The 20699-nt window shown below is 38.1% G+C and overlaps 1 protein-coding gene across 1 annotated transcript in view; it reads left to right on the forward strand.

The window, feature by feature from the left end:
• Positions 1 to 2271, forward strand: part of LOC123761435 (xanthine dehydrogenase/oxidase) — an 86311-nt gene extending 84040 nt beyond the window's left edge. Inside the window, exons 27-28 of the mRNA XM_069315282.1 lie at positions 5 to 172; positions 1793 to 2271. Coding sequence (XP_069171383.1) covers positions 5 to 172; positions 1793 to 1843 — 219 coding nt within the window. The 3' untranslated portion in view covers positions 1844 to 2271. The remainder of the gene's footprint in view (positions 1 to 4; positions 173 to 1792) is intronic.
• Positions 2272 to 20699: the final 18428 nt, after the last annotated feature.

Here is a 20699-nt window from a genome sequence, read left to right on the forward strand (position 1 = left end):
ATAGGGCGTGGGTGAGTCGCCTCTCTTCCTGGCTGCGTCCGTATTCCATGGCATTAAACAGGCCCTGGCTGCCGCTCGCGCCGATAAGGGATTCGACCCAGTCTTCCGCCTGGACTCTCCTGCCACAGCTGAACGCATCCGCATGGCCGTTCCCGACTTCCTCACACGCAAGGTACACCATGGAGGGTTGTGTGTGTACTTGATTAAATATATCTAAAATAGAATGTTTGTCCAATGTTTAAGGGCAGATGTATGGGACTAATCTCATTAGGCTTTGCAGATTGGCTGGTAGGTGTTATGGTACTTGTATGCAGATCGGGGTCGTCCTCAATGCCCCCCTTGAAAGGGAAATGGTCCCCTATAGCGACCCCCATGAAGTTGGAGATGAAATGGTGGCCACAGGTTCCATAGAGTTTCATTGTATATTCATAGTGGCATAAATTCAGAATTCAGATACTGACGTGCAAAACCCCATATTGTGATGACAGTTCTTCACTCTGGCGGCTCCAAACACACTAAATAACATAAATAGTTTTGGGGGTCAACCTAGGCACCATCAGGAACCCCATCGAATAACTAATTCATATATATTTTGGAGAAAAAAATGATGTAAATTCAGAGAATTGTCAGAGTTTGTTCTGAATGTCATCCAAGGTAACATAGGTCCTCAGTGGGGGTACAACCTCTGTGCTCGTGAAGCCCATGACGGATTCTGCAGTGGATCATGACAAGTAACGTAAAACGCACAAATTTAATTAGATTTCTAAATATAGATATTCTTGAGAACTCGATTGAATTATGTACAATTCACATGACAGTATTATCCAAAATATCGTATGAATGTTACTTGGGCTAATCACACTCAAATTGTCAAAGGATTATGGAGGGAATGCATAGAGAAATCACAATAGCATGATGCATCGCAGGAGCAAATCCACAAGGGCCACGATGAGGGCAACCTAGTTGCCCTCATCATAACCTACTTATACTCATTACACTTAGTCGTGGCCTGACTAAGGCAGCATCTGGGATCATCCCATGCGTAAGTTGGAACTCTCTTCACGGCCCTTGAGGATTTGTTCATGGTAGCCCGTCCTCCAAACAAAGACCCAAAAGTGATTCCATGCACCTGCCAAACCCCCTGTTTATGAATGAAAAACTTTTTACACACGACTCACAACTGTTGATGTTCGAATACTTTCGGAACAAGTGCTTCACTGACGAATTTTGTTCAAACCACAACGCTGAAAATGCTTCACCTAGATACTACAAATACAAATAATCGCCAACAGAACCTAAACACTAACCTAACCTAACCTATGCCTATATATGCACAATATGCTAATATATTATAATAATAATTTATATTTGAGAAAATTCCCGTTTTGAGTGAACAACGTGTAAAAATTTATGAATTCGTCTGTGTTCGACCGCCGGATTGAATGGACTTGAATTGAGGACGGGTTGGTTCATGGACTGAATGGCTTATACAAATAACATAAGAATCAAGGTAACTGCAGAAGGCCTATTGCCCCACACGAGGCAGCTCCTATCTGAACTTAGAATAGAATGCATACCTATTACAACACCCTTAAAAGTGTTTAACCCATTTGTCTGAAAAAATAAACAAACGGCAAAAATTAGGTATAGGAAATTTGTTTATTATCCTAATTTTATCCCGACATCAAGATGTGCCATATGAGCCGAATAATCCAATTTAAAATATGTAATTATTAAAATCCATATGAAAATGTTTATGTAAATTGTCATTAAAAAATTTTTCCCCCCACAGATTGAGCCAGCAAGCCCTGGAACGTTCAAGCCGTGGTCTGTGAGAGTTTAGGTGCAGACACCAGGAGATATCTTGACGACATTAGTCTCTCAAGGGTTTTTTTTTTGGTCAAAAAGAGTTCATGTTCAAATTGGCCGTCGTCTTACTTTAGTAATGTGTGAGGAGCTTGTACCTTCTGGTTTGTGTTCACAGGGGTCTTGCTTCAGTCAATTATGTCTAAAAAAAAATTAATTCCACCATTTTATGGATTACTCTCCAGTTGAACGGTAATATGTACAATGTTAAATTAAGTATTATTGGTGAAGCCAGATATACTAGTGGCGTTTGTCAAGTAGGTGAATTAGTGTAAAATGGTTAAAATGTGTGCAGAAATTTCCTGCTTGACACAAAATGGTTCTCTGAAGAGAACCATTGTGGCAAAACTACCGAAAACGCGTTAAGCATTCTCTATTATTCACATGTGGTTATTCTGCATATATATATATATGTATATATATATATATATATATATATATATATGTGTGTGTGTGTGTGTGTGTGTGTGTGTGTGTGTGTGTGTGTGTGTGTGTGTGTGTGTGTGTGTGTGTGTGTGTGTGTGTGTGTGTACCTGATGTCAGATATCTGCAGGAGCTGAAGGAGGCATTTGAGCAGAATTCTATGTTGCGTTTCACTTACGAGATGGAGAAGGATGGGAAGCTGCCCTTTCTAGATGTAACAGTCATGGAAAGGAGCGGAGTTTTCCACACTGCAGTCTACACTAAGGAAACAAACATAGGAATGTGCCTGAATGCCAACAGTGACTGCCCAGACAGGTACAAGAGGAGTGTTGTTAACGCTTATGTCGATCGTGCTCTCAGCCACAGCTCAGAATGGAAGCAAGTCGACGAAGAACTCTGTAGGGTAAGGTAGGTCCTAGTCAACAACGGCTTCTCCAATGGTTTCGTGGAAGACATCATAAGAAGGAAAGTGAAACGCCATGCAACCTCAGAAGAGACAACTAACACAACACCTATACCCCATATTAGACTATTTTACAGGAACTTCTTTTCCACAGCCCATAAAATGGAGGAAAGGGTCCTGAAAGATATTGTTTGTAGAAACGTTATCCCTACAGACAAAAATCAGAAGATACAACTGACAATTTACAATAAAACCAAAAAAACGGCCAACCTACTCATGAGAAACTCTCCAGACACAAAGCAGAACGCTTTAAAAGAGACCAACGTCGTCTATGCCTTCAAATGCCCTCTTGGGGACTGTAAGTCTCAAAAAACTCAGTATATAGGCAAGACAACAACATCTCTTTCCAAGCGTTTAACGATGCATAAGCAACAGGGCTCCATTAAGGAACATATAGTCTCTTCCCACAACCAAACCATCACCAGAGAAATCTTAGCAAACAACACAGAAATCATCGATAGATACAGCGATAGCAGGCGGCTTAGCGTCTGCGAGGCACTACACATCAAGAAGTCAACACCAGCAATCAACAGCCAATTAATGCACAACTATATTCTACCCACTTCAAGACTCCACTCCAATATAGAAGCATCAAGAAATATGGGCCAATAAAAATAGGCCTTCTGCAGTTACCTACCTTTAATACCCATTGTGTCGTGTCCTGTCTTGTGTTAAAAGTTTATTTTCACCTCATCCAAAACTATTGTAACATGTCACCTCACTCAAATGCAGGTATAAATACTCGAAGATGTTTAAGCTCTATTCAGTTAAAGTTGTGTGTGTGTGTGTAAACTAAAGTCTTTGAAGATGTAATAAGTTTTACGAAACGCACTCAAGTGTCGCGTCAGACTAGAAATAAAAATGAATTTTGGAGAATTGATCTTTGAATTACCATCAACAGTGAAAAAAAACGTAAGAAAGATGGAGAAAATTCGTGTTAGAATTATTAATCTTACTTTTTCGGTCATATTTAATAATAAATGTCTACAGGAAAGACTGCTACCAAAATATACTAATATATATATATATATATATATATATATATATATATATATATATATATATATATATATATATATATATATATATATATATATATATATATAAAAAGTTACCCCACCCAAAATACCATATCACCTCATTCAAAATGAGTATAAGTTCGATGAATCTGTGTGTAAATAAAGTCATTGACTGTAGTAAGCATTACGAAATGCGTTCAGGCGTCAGACAAATAAAAAAAAAATTTTGGAGAATTAATATTTTTATTACCACCAACAGTGAAGAAAAACATAAGAAATATTGAGAAAATTTGTGTTAGAATTATTAATCATAATTATTATTCTTAATTATTAATCATAATTATTATTCGCCTCATATTCAACAACATATATATATATATATATATATATATATATATATATATATATATATATATATATATATATATATGCAAACTAGCCTGAATGCTCCCCAGGACTATATGCGATTGAAAACTCACACCCCAGAAGTGACTCGAACCCATACTCCCAGGAGCAACGCAACTGGTATCTACAGGACGCCTTAATCTGCTTGATCATCACGACCGGACATAAAGAAGTGATAGCCGAAGCTATTTGAACCACTTCCCCGCCGGAACTCGGATGGTAATCTTGGGCATAGCATTTTATCAAATCACCTGATTCTTTGGGGCACATGCGAGGAACACAAATGCAAACAAGCCTGAATGGTCCCCAGGACTATATGCGATTGAAAACTCATACCCCAGAAGTGACTCGAACCCATACTCCCAGGAGCAACGCAACTGGTATCTACAGGACGCCTTAATTAACGAAAAAGACATATGAAATACATGATAGGTACAAAAATGAAATATCATACGAAACTCTTAACTGCTACAACCCAGTAGCAATCCCATATCATATCCTAGATTCACTAACTGTCCATATGAAGTGGCTGCTCAACACTTGGCTTACCACTTACTACTCCCTCACTAAATGGGGTTGCAATCTCTTCATGACACTATTGTACAATCAGCCCAAAAAGTACATAAAACTCAGCCTGTGGCTGAAACACCAGAAACATCTGCATAAATATTCCCCAACACAAGAAGAAATCAATCTCTCACCTTACACTGCATCTTATATGCAATACACATTCAAGCACTCCCCTTATATATTCCTGTGTATCCACCATAAACATCTGATCTGTTTCTCGAGGCTCACTACCATATATATCTCTAGGTCCTCCAAAATACTCAAAAGGCTCTTCTGCATTTCTCCCAAAACTGCTGCACAATGAAGTCCTCTTCAAACACCAGTGATGCTTCACCATTGATTCCACGGAGACACGTGAAACTCCTCTTCACTGCTCCTTTACACTGCTTGAGGAACTTCTCACTATGGAGTTCTGCTCTCCCACAGATTTCAGCATACACTTCTCCAGCCTCGAAGTTTCCTCCATTAAATCCTACCCGGGCCTCGAAGTTCTACCATCAACTCCTCCTCAAACAAACCTGTAATTTCATTGCCATGCCAGTAAAAATGTTTCACTCCTAAAATATAATTAAATGTATTCACAGAAAATAAAACGCCTCCATCTCTTTAAACTCTAACACCTAGCCACTACGGTCCTCCCCTATCTTGGGCGGGTCCATTTCGACATGCTGCCGGCCGACGCCCTGGTCGCGAGGCTCGGGGCAGCTTCCCTCAGTCATTCAGCCACTGACACTTGGCTACACGCACCAGCCACTGGCTACACGCTCACACAGTGAAGTCTTCAAGGGCTCCACAAGCCGTCTAGTTAGCAGGCGTAAACATTGAATTCTTCCAGGACTCCACCAGCCCTCTGGCTAACACGCGCACACAGTGAAGTCTTCAAGGGCTCCACAAGCCGTCTAGCTAGCAGGCATAAACATTGAAGTCTTCCAGTGCTCCACTAGCCAACTCACTAGCACGTTCGAACAATAAAGTCTACCAGCTCTCCACAAGCTAGAATGCTCAAACAGAGGAATCTTGCAGCGCTCCACTAGCCCTCTGGCTTGCAAGCTCAGACAGTGAAGACTTCCAGCGCTCTACTAGCTCACTCGCTAGCACACTCCAACGGTGATTACTTCAAGCGCTCCACTAGCCCTCTAGCTAGCACGCTCAAACAGTGCATGCTTGCTAGTACACTCCAGCAGAGGGGTTCGTAGGACTACCTGTTTACTGCTTCACTCGCTCTGCGTTTCTGCCGTCTGCCACCAATCAAAAGTACCTCATTATCTTCCAGAACAGCAGACTAGAAGATGGGAAACATTGTTAACGGGAGGGTCAACTCTTTTAACTCTGAACCTGGATCATAAATGACGCAAAGGTCCATCACAATGATATTTATGTGTTGTAACACTCACAAGGTATTCCTGTGTTGCAGCACTCACAACACTATATTTATGTGTTGTAACACTCACAAGGTATTCATGAGTGACAGCGTTGCAACTCACACAACACGTTTTTATGTTCTACAAATCTCACATATCTTATTTTAATGAAGGGTTAAAATTTGAATCTTTTCACGATATAAACATTGCATTCCTAATATTTAAATAAATAAGCATAATTGATTGCATAGATCGATAAAAGGTGATTGAAAAGAGAACGAATGAGTTATTAAATACAAGAACAGAAAGTGATTAAATATTCAAAACAAAATTCAATAAATCAATCATATGCGAACGAATAGTTAATAAAACTGATTAAACAGATATATATTCGTGTTAAATATCTAGATAAGGGTGATTGTATTATTAAATAAATGATGACTGAACAAATAAATATAATATGATAAAAAGAGAAAATATAATACATGCGAGAATTTATAAATAAAACATGATTGAACATAGACAATTTGATTAAATAAACATTGGATAATATTGAATAAATAGTTTTGGGTTAAACTAAAATATTTTTTAGCTAATATATGAAAAAAAGGAAGTCCAGTGAGGGTCCCGAGAGTTCGAACTGGTGACCGCGTGAACACAGAGTCCGACCTCCCAGTCTGACCACGACGCTTCCTGCTAGATGAAGAACTCATCACTCATACATTCATTCGCTTCATCATACATCATCATCTGACATTTGAGGCATGATGAGAAAAAATCAGTAAGGAAACGAATCTCTGTGAGGAAGCAAGGTAAAATAAGGCAATTATGAGGATTACCAGGCCAATTACCAATTACAATTACCAGGCCAGTATGATAATATAACACTTGGAAGGGATATTAAGATCATATTGAATATATAGAGACGAAATGAAAGAATGGAAGCTACCACTTGGACCATTGGGAATTAAACGGGGTCTCGGTAAGATGCTAGAGGAAGGAGTAGAGTAACGGTGCCCAAGCAAGCAACGTGGATCGATTACAAACGTTTTTTGTAAGCAGCACATATCTAATAAATTTATGCAGACACTGTACACAATTGTTCTTAGCAGTTCTTTATCGTATATAAAATAGTTATGGAACTTGGTATATCTCTAATAAAATATTAGTTTTGCACAGGCTGTTTATAGGCATAGATGTTCACCTAGATGTAGTCACCTAGACACGATCACAAAGATGTGATTAGATGTTCTCACTTAGATGTTCTCACTCTATAAATCTGTCTGCCAACTTGTTTAATTAAAGCTTATATATTACTGATACCTTAAGCTGATTTTGTAATGTTAATGTTTGTTTTAGTAATGATCGCAAGGTAGGAATCCCAGTTGAATGCTTAGAGAAAAAAGGGATACATTAGTATATTTGACGAATAGATTTGACTAAAAATTTTCTTTTAGTTGGACACAAGTGTTAAAACCCAGAACAAACAGATCGTTGGAACATGACTTTATAATGTGTTTCAACTTATAAGTTTCAAATTCTTACCCTCAGCTTTGTCAAAAGATTTTCTTGAAGTTTTCCTTCTACACTGAAGACTTTGTGAATTGATTCTTAAATTGTATAAATTGCCTAAATTGAATATTATAGCGATAGTTAAGGAAATTATGGTAAATTCATTTCAACATATTTTTTATTATAATTCTTTATTGATTCAAAGGAGAAAACAATTTTGGATGACAAACTTACTATAAATAATAGTCTACATATAGAGGAACAAAAATACACAAACATAACACGAATGCATACACATATGTTGTGAGTTTTGCAAATTATAGGAACAGCGTTTTGTGAGTGTTGCAAGACAGGAATGAGGTGTTGTGAGTGTTACTTCACAGGACTGATGTGTTATCATGAGATTATTTTGAGATGATTTCGGGGCTTAGCGTCCCCGCTGCCCGGTCCTCTACTATTATCTTTTTTGTTTCAAACCCCCAGGGATTCGCCCTTAGAAGCTGTCTAACTCCCAGGTACCTATTTACAGCTAGGTAACGGGCACCAGGGTGAAAGAAACTCTGCTCATTTCTTTCCGCCACCACCGGGGATCGAACCTCGAACCTCAGGACTACGCATCCAAATTGCTATCCACTCAGCTGTCAGGCTCCTGAATTTGGTGCGCAAGTACTTGGGCCATCAGGGATCGAACACAAACGTATTTTATAGGAAGCACTGGTCTAATAAATTTTAGCAAGCTGAAGTGTACACTTTAGGAAGCTGAAGTGTACACATTTGTTAATGACATTAAATTATTTAATGTCATTATTGTTAATAACTTTTAAAAATTTACGGCATTAAACACATTCATTAAATTTCTTTATTGAAACTAGAGAGGAAAGAATCTTGAATGACAACCTTGATGGAAATGGAAGTCTACAATAGAGAAACAAAAATACACAGACGTAAAACGTATGTCGGAAATTTCCGACTCCCCAAAACAAACTCATATTACGATAAGATAAAATTATTGTGCTAGGAAATTAAATTTACTAATATTACTAATTAATAGCTTAGTGACGCCAAAACCTTCCTACTATACATGGCCGTTGTTGCATCAGTTGCCCTAGTTCCTATGAGAACCATCACTTTATTCAAATCAAATTAAACCCAGTCTAATCTCTGCTTAGTTTACTAGGTAGTTTAGACTGTAAATGGATTTAATTCATCAAAACAAATTATACCTTTATCTCTAGGTGTTATGGTTGTGGTAAGCGAAACAATCTTTGTCCACATGGTTTTATTCTCCGCCAGTAACAACAACAAAACAATTATCAGGAACATGAAATATTATTAACAAGATCATAAACGAAAGAGCATCTGCTCCAAACATGCTACCTCCAACATCTGTAGTACTCAATCCCAACATTCCTCCCCTTTTAAATAAACTATATCCCTACAGGTTAAGTCTATCAGGCGGTCGCATGACTCTTCCTGATTTTCTCAACTGGGAGTCCTGACCTGTTACTTCTGGGAAACATTTTTCTGAATTACTCCTTGTAGAGTCCATAGGGTTAACTGTATCCCCATTACCCTCTGCTGCCCCTTGCTCTGCCTCCCGGTCTCCTGCAGGTGCTGCTATCCCTTCATTATTAGGATGGATATCACTAGTTGCCCCACCCCCATCTGAAGGGTCTTCAAAATTCCCCGTGAACCTTGGCATGAGCTGATCTGCATGCCTTTTCCAATTAATGTTCCCAAAACTCTGCACTTGCACAGTGAAATTCCTGCGGCCCAGGACCTCCCTAATTTTTCTTTCTACCCAGGGCTTTCCACTTCCAAAATTCCTTGCATATACTGCATCCCCCTCATTAAACAACAATTCCTCTCCCTGAGCCAACTGACTGGCCAAGCTAGTTACCGATTTCTCTTTATCGGGATCTGTCTTTACTGCTTCCATGTGCACTTTAAAGTGCCTATTAAACAGTAATTCAGAAGGAGATTTACCAGTAGTAGAATAAACAGTTTTCCTTTGATTATATAAAAATCTACGAAGCCTTGTATTAATAGTACCTTCCGTAAACCGCTTTAACCCTTCTTTCAAGGATCTCACTGCTCTCTCTGCTAGACCATATGAAGAAGGATTATAGGGGGCAGGTGTTACATGTTTAATATCATTTTTTCGAAAAAAAATCTTCAATTTCCACAGAAACAAAATAAGGAGCATTGTGTGAGACAATTATGTCTGGCAATCCAAAATTACAAAATGTTTTCCTTAGTAATTCACAAGTTACAGATGATGTGGTGGAATTACACACATGCACATCCAGAAATTTGTTGTATGAATCCACCACCACTAGGTAATATTTGTTAACCATAGGTCCCGCATAATCTACATGAAGTCTAGACCAGGGTTTTCCAGTGCATGGCCAAGAAAGTACTGGGGCCTGTGGTTTCTGATGATTCTTAGAGCAAATATGACAATTTTTTGTTACCTCAGCAATATCCTGGTCTATTTATATATATATGTATATATATATATGTATATATATATATATATATATATATATATATATATATATATATATATATATATATATATATATATATATATATATATATATATATATATATATATATATATGTCGTACCTAATAGCCAGAACGCACTTCTATGCCTACTATTCAAGGCCCGATTTGCCTAATAAGCCAAGTTTTCATGAATTAATTGTTTTTCGACAACCTAACCTACCTAACCTAACCTAACCTACCTTTTTCGGCTACCTAACCTAAACTTACCTATAAAGATAGGTTAGGTTAGGTTAGGTAGGGTTGGTTAGGTTCGGTCATATATCTACGTTATTTTTAACTCCAATAAAAAAAAATTGACCTCATACATAATGAAATGGGTAGCTTTATCATTTCATAAGAAAAAAATTAGAGAAAATATATTAATTCATGAAAACTTGGCTTATTAGGCAAATCGGGCCTTGAATAGTAGGCATAGAAGTGCGTTCTGGCTATTAGGTACGACATATATATATATATATATATATATATATATATATATATATATATATATATATATATATATATATATATATATATATGTCGTACCTAATAGCCAGAACGCACTTCTCAGCCTACTATGCAAGGCCAAATTTGCCTAATAAGCCAAGTTTTCATGAATTAATTGTTTTTCGACTACCTAACCTACCTAACCTAACCTAACCTAACTTTTTCGGCTACCTAACCTAACCTAACCTATAAAGATAGGTTAGGTTAGGTTAGGTAGGGTTGGTTAGGTTCGGTCATATATCTACGTTAATTTAAACTTCAATAAAAAAAAATTGACCTCATACATAATGAAATGGGTAGCTTTATCATTTCATAAGAAAAAAATTAGAGAAAATATATTAATTCAGGAAAACTTGGCTTATTAGGCAAATTTGGCCTTGCATAGTAGGCTGAGAAGTGCGTTCTGGCTACTAGGTACGACATATATATATATATATATATATATATATATTAAATATGACCGAAAAAGTAAGATCAATAATTCTAACACGAATTTTCTCGATCTTTCTTACGTTTCTTTTCACTGTTGATGGTAATTCAAAGATCAATTCTCCAAAATTCATTTTTATTTCTAGTCTGACGCGACACTTGAGCGCGTTTCGTAAAACTTATTACATTTTCAAAGACTTTACTTTAAAAACACACAACTGAAACTGAATTGAGCATACACATCTTCGAAGTTTATATCTACATTTGGGTGAGGTGGATGAGATGAAAAACGAACTTTCAACAATAGGTATTTAATGGGTATTAAATTCCAACACAAGATAGAACACGAGACAATGGGTATTGATTGGGTATTAAATTCAAACACAAGACAAAACACGAAACAATGGGTATTGAATGGAAGTAATTGTAGAAAGCCTATTGGTCCATATTTTTTTATGCTTCTATATAGGAGCGGAGTCTTGAAGTGGGTAGAATATAGTTGTGCATTAATTGGCTGTTGATTGCTGGTGTTGACTTCTTGATGTGTAGTGCCTCACAGACGTAAAGCCGCCTGCTATCGCTGTATCTATCGATGATTTCTGTGTTGTTTGCTAAGATTTCTCTGGTGATGGTTTGTTTGTGGGAAGAGATTATATGTTCTTTAATGGAGCCCTGTTGCTTATGCATCGTTAAACGCCTGGAAAAAGATGTTGTTGTCTTGCCTATATACTGTTTTTTTTTAGGCTTACAGTCCCCAAGAGGGCATTTGAAGGCATAGACGACGTTGGTCTCTTATAAAGCGTTCTGCTTTGTGTCTGGAGAGCTTCTCATGAGTAGGCTGGCCGTTTTTCTGGATTTATAGTAAATCGTCAATTGTATCTTCTGATTTTTGTGTGTAGGGATAACGTTTCTACTGACAATATATTTCAGGACCCTTTCCCCCCGTTTTATGGGCTGTGGAAAAGAAGTTCCTGTAAAATAGTCAAATAGGGGGTATAGGTGTTGTGTTAGTTGTCTCTTCAGAGGTTGCATGGCGTTTCACTTTCCTTCTTATGATGTCTTCCACGAAACCATTTGAGAAGCCGTTGTTGACTAGGACCTGCCTTACCTTACAGAGTTCTTCGTCGTCTTGCTTCCATTCTGAGCTGTGGCTGAGGGCACGGTCGACATAAGCGTTAACAACACTCCTCTTGTACCTGTCCGGGCAGTCACTGTTGGCATTCAGGCACATTCCTATGTTTGTTTCCTTAGTGTAGACTGCAGTGTGGAAAACTCCGCTCCTTTCCATGACTGTTACATCTAGAAAGGGCAGCTTCCCATCCTTCTCCATCTCGTAAGTGAAACGCAACACAGAATTCTGCTCAAATGCCTCCTTCAGCTCCTGCAGATGTCTGACATCAGGTACCTGTGTCAAAATATCTTCAACGTAACTGCAGTATATGGCCGGTTTCAAGTTCATGTCGACTAAGACTTTTTGCTCAATGGTATCCATGTAGAAGTTTGCAAACAGGACACCTAGGGGAGAACCCATGGCGACCCCATCTACTTGCTTATACATGTGTCCATCCGGGCTCAAGAAGGGTGCCTCTTTAGTACAAGCTTGGAGTAGTTTCCTTAGACTGCTTTCTGGTATGTCAAGAGGAGTACAGGCCGGATCACGGTACACTCTGTCGGCTATCATCCCGATTGTATCATCCACAGGTACGTTGGTAAACAGAGATTCTACGTCCAACGAGGCTCTTATCCCTGTGGCCCGTGTTCCCCGCAGCAAGTCAACAAATTCCTTTGAAAACTTCAGGCTGAAGGCGCAAGGGACATAAGGAGTCAGCAAGCCGTTGAGTCGTTTCGCCAGTCTGTATGTGGGTGTGGGTATCTGGCTGATGATTGGCCGAAGTGGGTTTCCAGGCTTGTGTGTCTTGACATTTCCATACGCATATCCAGGTTTATAGTCCCCAATAATCTTTGGCAAGTGGAGTCCAGATTTCTTGGCGTTCACAGTTTCGATCAATTTGTTGACCTTTGCTTTCAGTTCGGCTGTAGTGTCCTTCGTTACCCTTTGGAATTTAGTTTGGTCAGAGAGTATGAGGTTCATTTTCGCCAGATATTCTTCTTTTTTAAGAATGACGTATATTGGCGACTTGTCGCCTCTCCTGACAACTATCTCCTTGTTCTCACGAAGGCTCTTAGCTGCCACTTTGAGCTCGGGGAACAGTATGGTGCTTATGTAGTTGCCTCGATTCTTTCCTCCTTCCGCAATAAGTTCTGCTTGAAAGGTATCTTTGGTGGTGACCTTCTTTTGTGTTTCGAGGTCGAATATGTCGTCCAACAGAATTTCCAACTCCACTTTCCGGGCCATCTCACTCGGTCTGGACATAACGTGACAGTTTATACCCAGATTTAGGAGAGTGACTTGGTCCTGAGTGAGGTTGATTCTTGCAAGGTTCAGGAAGCCATCTCTTGGTCGTGGAATTGCCATAGGTCCTCCATATAACGTTGTTAGTTTCCTGATTATCCTTGTTTCAGTGCTGAGGTGATGTCGGTCTGTGAGGATGTCGAGGTGTTGTTCAATGCGAGTACGGAGACTTTCATCGATGTTGCTGTTTCTCCATTCATATGTGGCCTGAAGTAGTTGCGCTTTGTTGTCTTTGATGTCATTTTCTGCCTTGTATATCTGATCACGAATCAGATCTTGGCGATATTTTATCGTGAAGGCTTGATTCCTTGCTGCTGGGTCGTGCGTTTTAATATTAGTATATTTTGGTAGCAGTCTTTCCTTTAGACATATATTATTAAATATGACCGAAAAAGTAAGATTAATAATTCTAACACGAATTTTCTCCTTCTTTCTTATGTTTCTTTTCACTGTTGATGGTAATTCAAAGATCAATTCTCCAAAATGCATTTTTATTTCTAGTCATTTTTATTTCTAAGGGTGCCTCTTTAGTACAAGCTTGGAGTAGTTTCCTTAGACTGCTTTCTGGTATGTCAAGAGGAGTACAGGCCGGATCACGGTACACTCTGTCGGCTATCATCCCGATTGTATCATCCACAGGTACGTTGGTAAACAGAGATTCTACGTCCAACGAGGCTTTTATCCCTGTGGCCCGTGTTCCCCGCAGCAAGTCAACAAATTCCTTTGAAAACTTCAGGCTGAAGGCGCAAGGGACATAAGGAGTCAGCAAGCCGTTGAGTCGTTTCGCCAGTCTGTATGTGGGTGTGGGTATCTGTCTGATGATTGGCCGAAGTGGGTTTCCAGGCTTGTGTGTCTTGACATTTCCATACGCATATCCAGGTTTATAGTCCCCAATAATCTTTGGCAAGTGGAGTCCAGATTTCTTGGCGTTCACAGTTTCGATCAATTTGTTGACCTTTGCTTTCAGTTCGGCTGTAGTGTCCTTCGTTACCCTTTGGAATTTTGTTTGGTCAGAGAGTATGAGGTTCATTTTCGCCAGATATTCTTCTTTTTTAAGAATGACGTATATTGGCGACTTGTCGCCTCTCCTGACAACTATCTCCTTGTTCTCACGAAGGCTCTTAGCTGCCACTTTGAGCTCGGGGAACAGTATGGTGCTTATGTAGTTGCCTCGATTCTTTCCTCCTTCCGCAATAAGTTCTGCTTGAAAGGTATCTTTGGTGGTGACCTTCTTTTGTGTTTCGAGGTCGAATATGTCGTCCAACAGAATTTCCAACTCCACTTTCCGGGCCATCTCACTCGGTCTGGACATAACGTGACAGTTTATACCCAGATTTAGGAGAGTGACTTGGTCCTGAGTGAGGTTGATTCTTGCAAGGTTCAGGAAGCCATCTCTTGGTCGTGGAATTGCCATAGGTCCTCCATATAACGTTGTTAGTTTCTTGATTATCCTTGTTTCAGTGCTGAGGTGATGTCGGTCTGTGAGGATGTCGAGGTGTTGTTCAATGCGAGTACGGAGACTTTCATCGATGTTGCTGTTTCTCCATTCATATGTGGCCTGAAGTAGTTGCGCTTTGTTGTCTTTGATGTCATTTTCTGCCTTGTATATCTGATCACGAATCAGATCTTGGCGATATTTTATCGTGAAGGCTTGATTCCTTGCTGCTGGGTCGTGCGTTTTAATATTAGTATATTTTGGTAGCAGTCTTTCCTTTAGACATATATTATTAAATATGACCGAAAAAGTAAGATTAATAATTCTAACACGAATTTTCTCCTTCTTTCTTATGTTTCTTTTCACTGTTGATGGTAATTCAAAGATCAATTCTCCAAAATGCATTTTTATTTCTAGTCTGACGCGACACTTGAGCGCGTTTCGTAAAACTTATTACATTTTCAAAGAATTTAGTTTACAAACACACAACTGAAACTGAATAGAGCTTTACACATCTTCGAAGTTTATATCTACATTTGGGTGAGGTGGATGAGATGAAAAACGAACTTTCAACAATAGGTATTTAATGGGTATTAAATTCCAACACAAGATAGAACACGAGACAATGGGTATTGATTGGGTATTAAATTCAAACACAAGACAAAACACGAAACAATGGGTATTGAATGGAAGTAATTGTAGAAAGCCTATTGGTCCATATTTCTTGATGCTTCTATATTGGAGCGGAGTCTTGAAGTGGGTAGAATATAGTTGTGCATTAATTGGCTGTTGATTGCTGGTGTTGACTTCTTGATGTGTAGTGCCTCACAGACGTAAAGCCGCCTGCTATCGCTGTATCTATCGATGATTTCTGTGTTGTTTGCTAAGATTTCTCTGGTGATGGTTTGTTTGTGGGAAGAGATTATATGTTCTTTAATGGAGCCCTGTTGCTTATGCATCGTTAAACGCCTGGAAAAAGATGTTGTTGTCTTGCCTATATACTGTTTTTTTTTAGGCTTACAGTCCCCAAGAGGGCATTTGAAGGCATAGACGACGTTGGTCTCTTATAAAGCGTTCTGCTTTGTGTCTGGAGAGTTTCTCATGAGTAGGCTGGCCGTTTTTCTGGATTTATAGTAAATCGTCAATTGTATCTTCTGATTTTTGTGTGTAGGGATAACGTTTCTACTGACAATATATTTCAGGACCCTTTCCCCCCGTTTTATGGGCTGTGGAAAAGAAGTTCCTGTAAAATAGTCAAATAGGGGGTATAGGTGTTGTGTTAGTTGTCTCTTCAGAGGTTGCATGGCGTTTCACTTTCCTTCTTATGATGTCTTCCACGAAACCATTTGAGAAGCCGTTGTTGACTAGGACCTGCCTTACCTTACAGAGTTCTTCGTCGTCTTGCTTCCATTCTGAGCTGTGGCTGAGGGCACGGTCGACATAAGCGTTAACAACACTCCTCTTGTACCTGTCCGGACAGTCACTGTTGGCATTCAGGCACATTCCTATGTTTGTTTCCTTAGTGTAGACTGCAGTGTGGAAAACTCCGCTCCTTTCCATGACTGTTACATCTAGAAAGGGCAGCTTCCCATCCTTCTCCATCTCGTAAGTGAAACGCAACACAGAATTCTGCTCAAATGCCTCCTTCAGCTCCTGCAGATGTCTGACATCAGGTACCTGTGTAAAAATGTTGTCAACGTACCTGCAGTATATGGCCGGTTTCAAGTTCATGTCGACTAAGACTTTTTGCTCAATGGTACTCATGTAGAAGTTCTCCTACTCTCTGACCAAACGAAATTCCAAAGGGTAACGAAGGACACTACAGCCGAACTGAAAGCAAAGGTCAACAAATTGATCGAAACTGTGAACGCCAAGAAATCTGGACTCCACCTGCCAAAGATTATTGGGGAATATAAACCTGGATATGCGTATGGAAATGTCAAGACACACAAGCCTGGAAACCCACTTCGGCCAATCATCAGCCAGATACCCACACCCACGTACAGACTGGCGAAACGACTCAACGGCTTGCTGACTCCTTATGTCCCTTGCACACGTGAGGAACACAAAACACAGGGCGTTTTTTGTGTTCCTCACGTGTGCCCCAAAGAATGAGGTGATTTGGTAAAATGCTATGCCCAAGATAACTATCCGAGTGCCGGCGGTGGGGTGGTTCATATAGCCTCGGCTATCACCTCATTATGTCCGGTCGTGATGGTCAAGTTGATTAAGGCGTCTTGTACATACCAGTTGCGTTGCTTCTGGGAGTATGGGTTCGAGTCACTTCTGTGGTGTGAGTTTTCAGTTGCATATGTCCTGGGGACCATTCAGGCTTGTTCGCATATATATATATATATATATATATATATATATATATATATATATATATATATATATATATATATATATACATATATATATATATATATATATATATATATATATATATATATATATATATATATATATATATATATGTCGTACCTAGTAGCCAGAACGCACTTCTCGGCCTACTATGCAAGGCCTGATTTGCCTAATAAGCCAAGTTTTCCTGAATTATTATATTTTCTCAATTTTTTTTCTTATGAGATGATAAAGCTACCCATTTCATTATGTATGAGGTCAATATTTTTTTATTGGAGTTAAAATTAACGTAGATATATGACCAAACCTAACCAACCCTACCTAACCTAACCTAACCTATCTTTTTAGGTTAGGTTAGGTTAGGTAGCCGAAAAAGTTAGGTTAGGTTTGGTTAGGTAGGTTAGGTAGTCGAAAAACAATTAATTCATGAAAACTTGGCTTATTAGGCAAATCGGGCCTTGCATAGTAGGCAGAGAAGTGCGTTCTGGCTATTAGGTACGACATATATATATATATATATATATATATATATATATATATATATATATATATATATATATATGTCGTACCTAATAGCCAGAACGCACTTCTCAGCCTACTATGCAAGGCCCGATTTGCCTAATAAGCCAAGTTTTCCTGAATTAATATATTTTCTCTATTTTTTTTCTTATGAAATGATAAAGCTACCCATTTCATTATGTATGAGGTCATTTTTTTTTATTGGAGTTAAAATTAACGTAGACATGTGACCGAACCTAACCAACCCTACCTAACCTAACCTAACCTATCTTTAGAGGTTAGGTTAGGTTTAGTTGCCAAAAAAGTTAGGTTAGGTTGCGTTAGGTAGTCGAAAAACAATTAATTCACGAAGACTTGGCTTATTAGGCAAATCGGGCCTTGCATAGTAGGCTGAGAAGTGCGTTCTGGCTGCTAGGTACGACATATATATATATATATATATATATATATATATATATATATATATATATATATATATATATATATATATATATATATATATATATATATGTCGTACCTAGTAGCCAGAACGCACTTCTCAGCCTACTATGCAAGGCCCGATTTGCCTAATAAGCCAAGTTTTCATGAACTAATTGTTTTTCGACGACCTAACCTACCTAACCTAACCTAACCTAACTTTTTCGGCTACCTAACCTAACCTAACCTATAGAGATAGGTTAGGTTAGGTTAGGTAGGGTTGGTTAGGTTCGGTCATATATCTACGTTAATTTTAACTCCAATAAAAAAAATTTGACCTCATACATAATGAAATGGGTAGCTTTATCATTTCATAAGAAAAAAAATAGAGAAAATATATTAATTCAGGAAAAATTGGCTTATTAGGCAAATCTGGCCTTGCATAGTAGGCTGACAAGTGCGTTCTGGCTACTAGGTACGACATATATATATATATATATATATATGTCGTACCTAATAGCCAGAACGCACTTCTCAGCCTACTATTCAAGGCCCGATTTGCCTAATAAGCCAAGTTTTCATGAATTAATGTTTTTTCGTCTACCTAACCTACCTAACCTAACCTAACCTAGCTTTTTTTGGCTACCTAACCTAACCTTACCTATAAATATAGGTTAGGTTAGGTTAGGTAGGGTTGGTTAGGTTCGGTCATATATCTACGTTAATTTTAACTCCAATAAAAAAAAATTGACCTCATACATAGAGAAAAGGGTTGCTTTATCATTTCATAAGAAAAAAAATATTGTAAATATATTAATTCAGGAAAACTTGGCTTATTAGGCAAATCGGGCCTTGAATAGTAGGCTGAGAAGTGAGTTCTGGCTACTAGGTACGACATATATATATATATATATATATATATATATAAATATATATATATATATATATATATGTCGTACCTAGTAGCCAGAACTCACTTCTCAGCCTACTATTCAAGGCCTGATTTGCCTAATAAGCCAAGTTTTCCTGAATTAATATATTTACTATAATTTTTTTCTTATGGAATGGGAAAGCAACCCTTTTCTCTATGTATGAGGTCAATTTTTTTTTATTGGAGTTAAAATTAACGTAGATATATGACCGAACCTAACCAACCCTACCTAACCTAACCTAACCTATATTTATAGGTAAGGTTAGGTTAGGTAGCCAAAAAAAGCTAGGTTAGGTTAGGTTAGGTAGGTTAGGTAGACGAAAAAACATTAATTCATGAAAACTTGGCTTATTAGGCAAATCGGGCCTTGAATAGTAGGCTGAGAAGTGCGTTCTGGCTATTAGGTACGACATATATATATATATATATATATATATATATATATATATATATATATATATATATATATATATATATATATATATATATATATATATATATATATATATATATATATATATTCGATATTTGCCTAATTGAAAAACAAAAAGTGACTAATTTCATCTTCATAGTTTCCTACCTTGTGCTTTAAAATTGCACTGTATGTAGTGCTACCCAATTCCCCAATTTTTATGTACCTAATCCAAACAACTTTACTATTGTGATCATTGCTGTCTTTTTATATATGTTATCAAAATGCTGTATTGTGCCTTTTAATCTTTGTTAAATTACCAATCAAGCTATCAATGCAATCAATCAGAGCTACTGATGTGCTTTATTATACCTACTAATCTCTCTCGTCTCATTTTTTCTTGCAATGTACTAATCATTTTATACATTTTGCTAGAATTTACCTAATTAAAATTATCTGTTAGATTAACTTTAATAAGGACCAGGGCCTCCACACTGCCCGAAACGCTGCGTGTACTTGTGGCTTTACCAGAATGTAAACACCATGCTATGTATCCTCACAAATCCAACGTACCTTCTTGTATATAAATAAATAAATAAATAGCTTTTTGTTACACACAGCCAAATTGTGTAACAGAAAGTGGTCTTGGACCCTTTCTTCCCCTCTTTTTTAACAGGTCATAATAGTACATTGTCATAATTATAGGTTTAAGTATTCAATGAGAGAAGTTTTTGAAGATTTTACCCTTCTTACCTAACATCATTTGTGCAGTGAGGCATTTGGTGATAGTTAATGCTCCCACCAGCCTCCCCGACCATCCAAGTGGTTGGGGGCACCATTCCTTCCCCCCATACTATCCCAAATCTTTATCCTGACCCCTTCCAAGTGCTATATAGTCGTAATTACTTGGCGCTTTCTCCTCATAGTTCCCTTCCCACCAGCCGCCACCTCTCATATTTTATTTTTACCAGTGTTTATTTACTTAATAACTACTGGTATAATATCTTGCTATTATAAAACTAATTCTAAAATCACGAAATATATATGTACTGCAAGTTTCAAGCATAGAATGCATATATAACATGAAGGACTCCTCTTCTCGAG

Source organism: Procambarus clarkii, chromosome 7 (genome assembly GCF_040958095.1).
Source record: "Procambarus clarkii isolate CNS0578487 chromosome 7, FALCON_Pclarkii_2.0, whole genome shotgun sequence".
Classification (NCBI taxonomy): domain Eukaryota; kingdom Metazoa; phylum Arthropoda; class Malacostraca; order Decapoda; family Cambaridae; genus Procambarus; species Procambarus clarkii.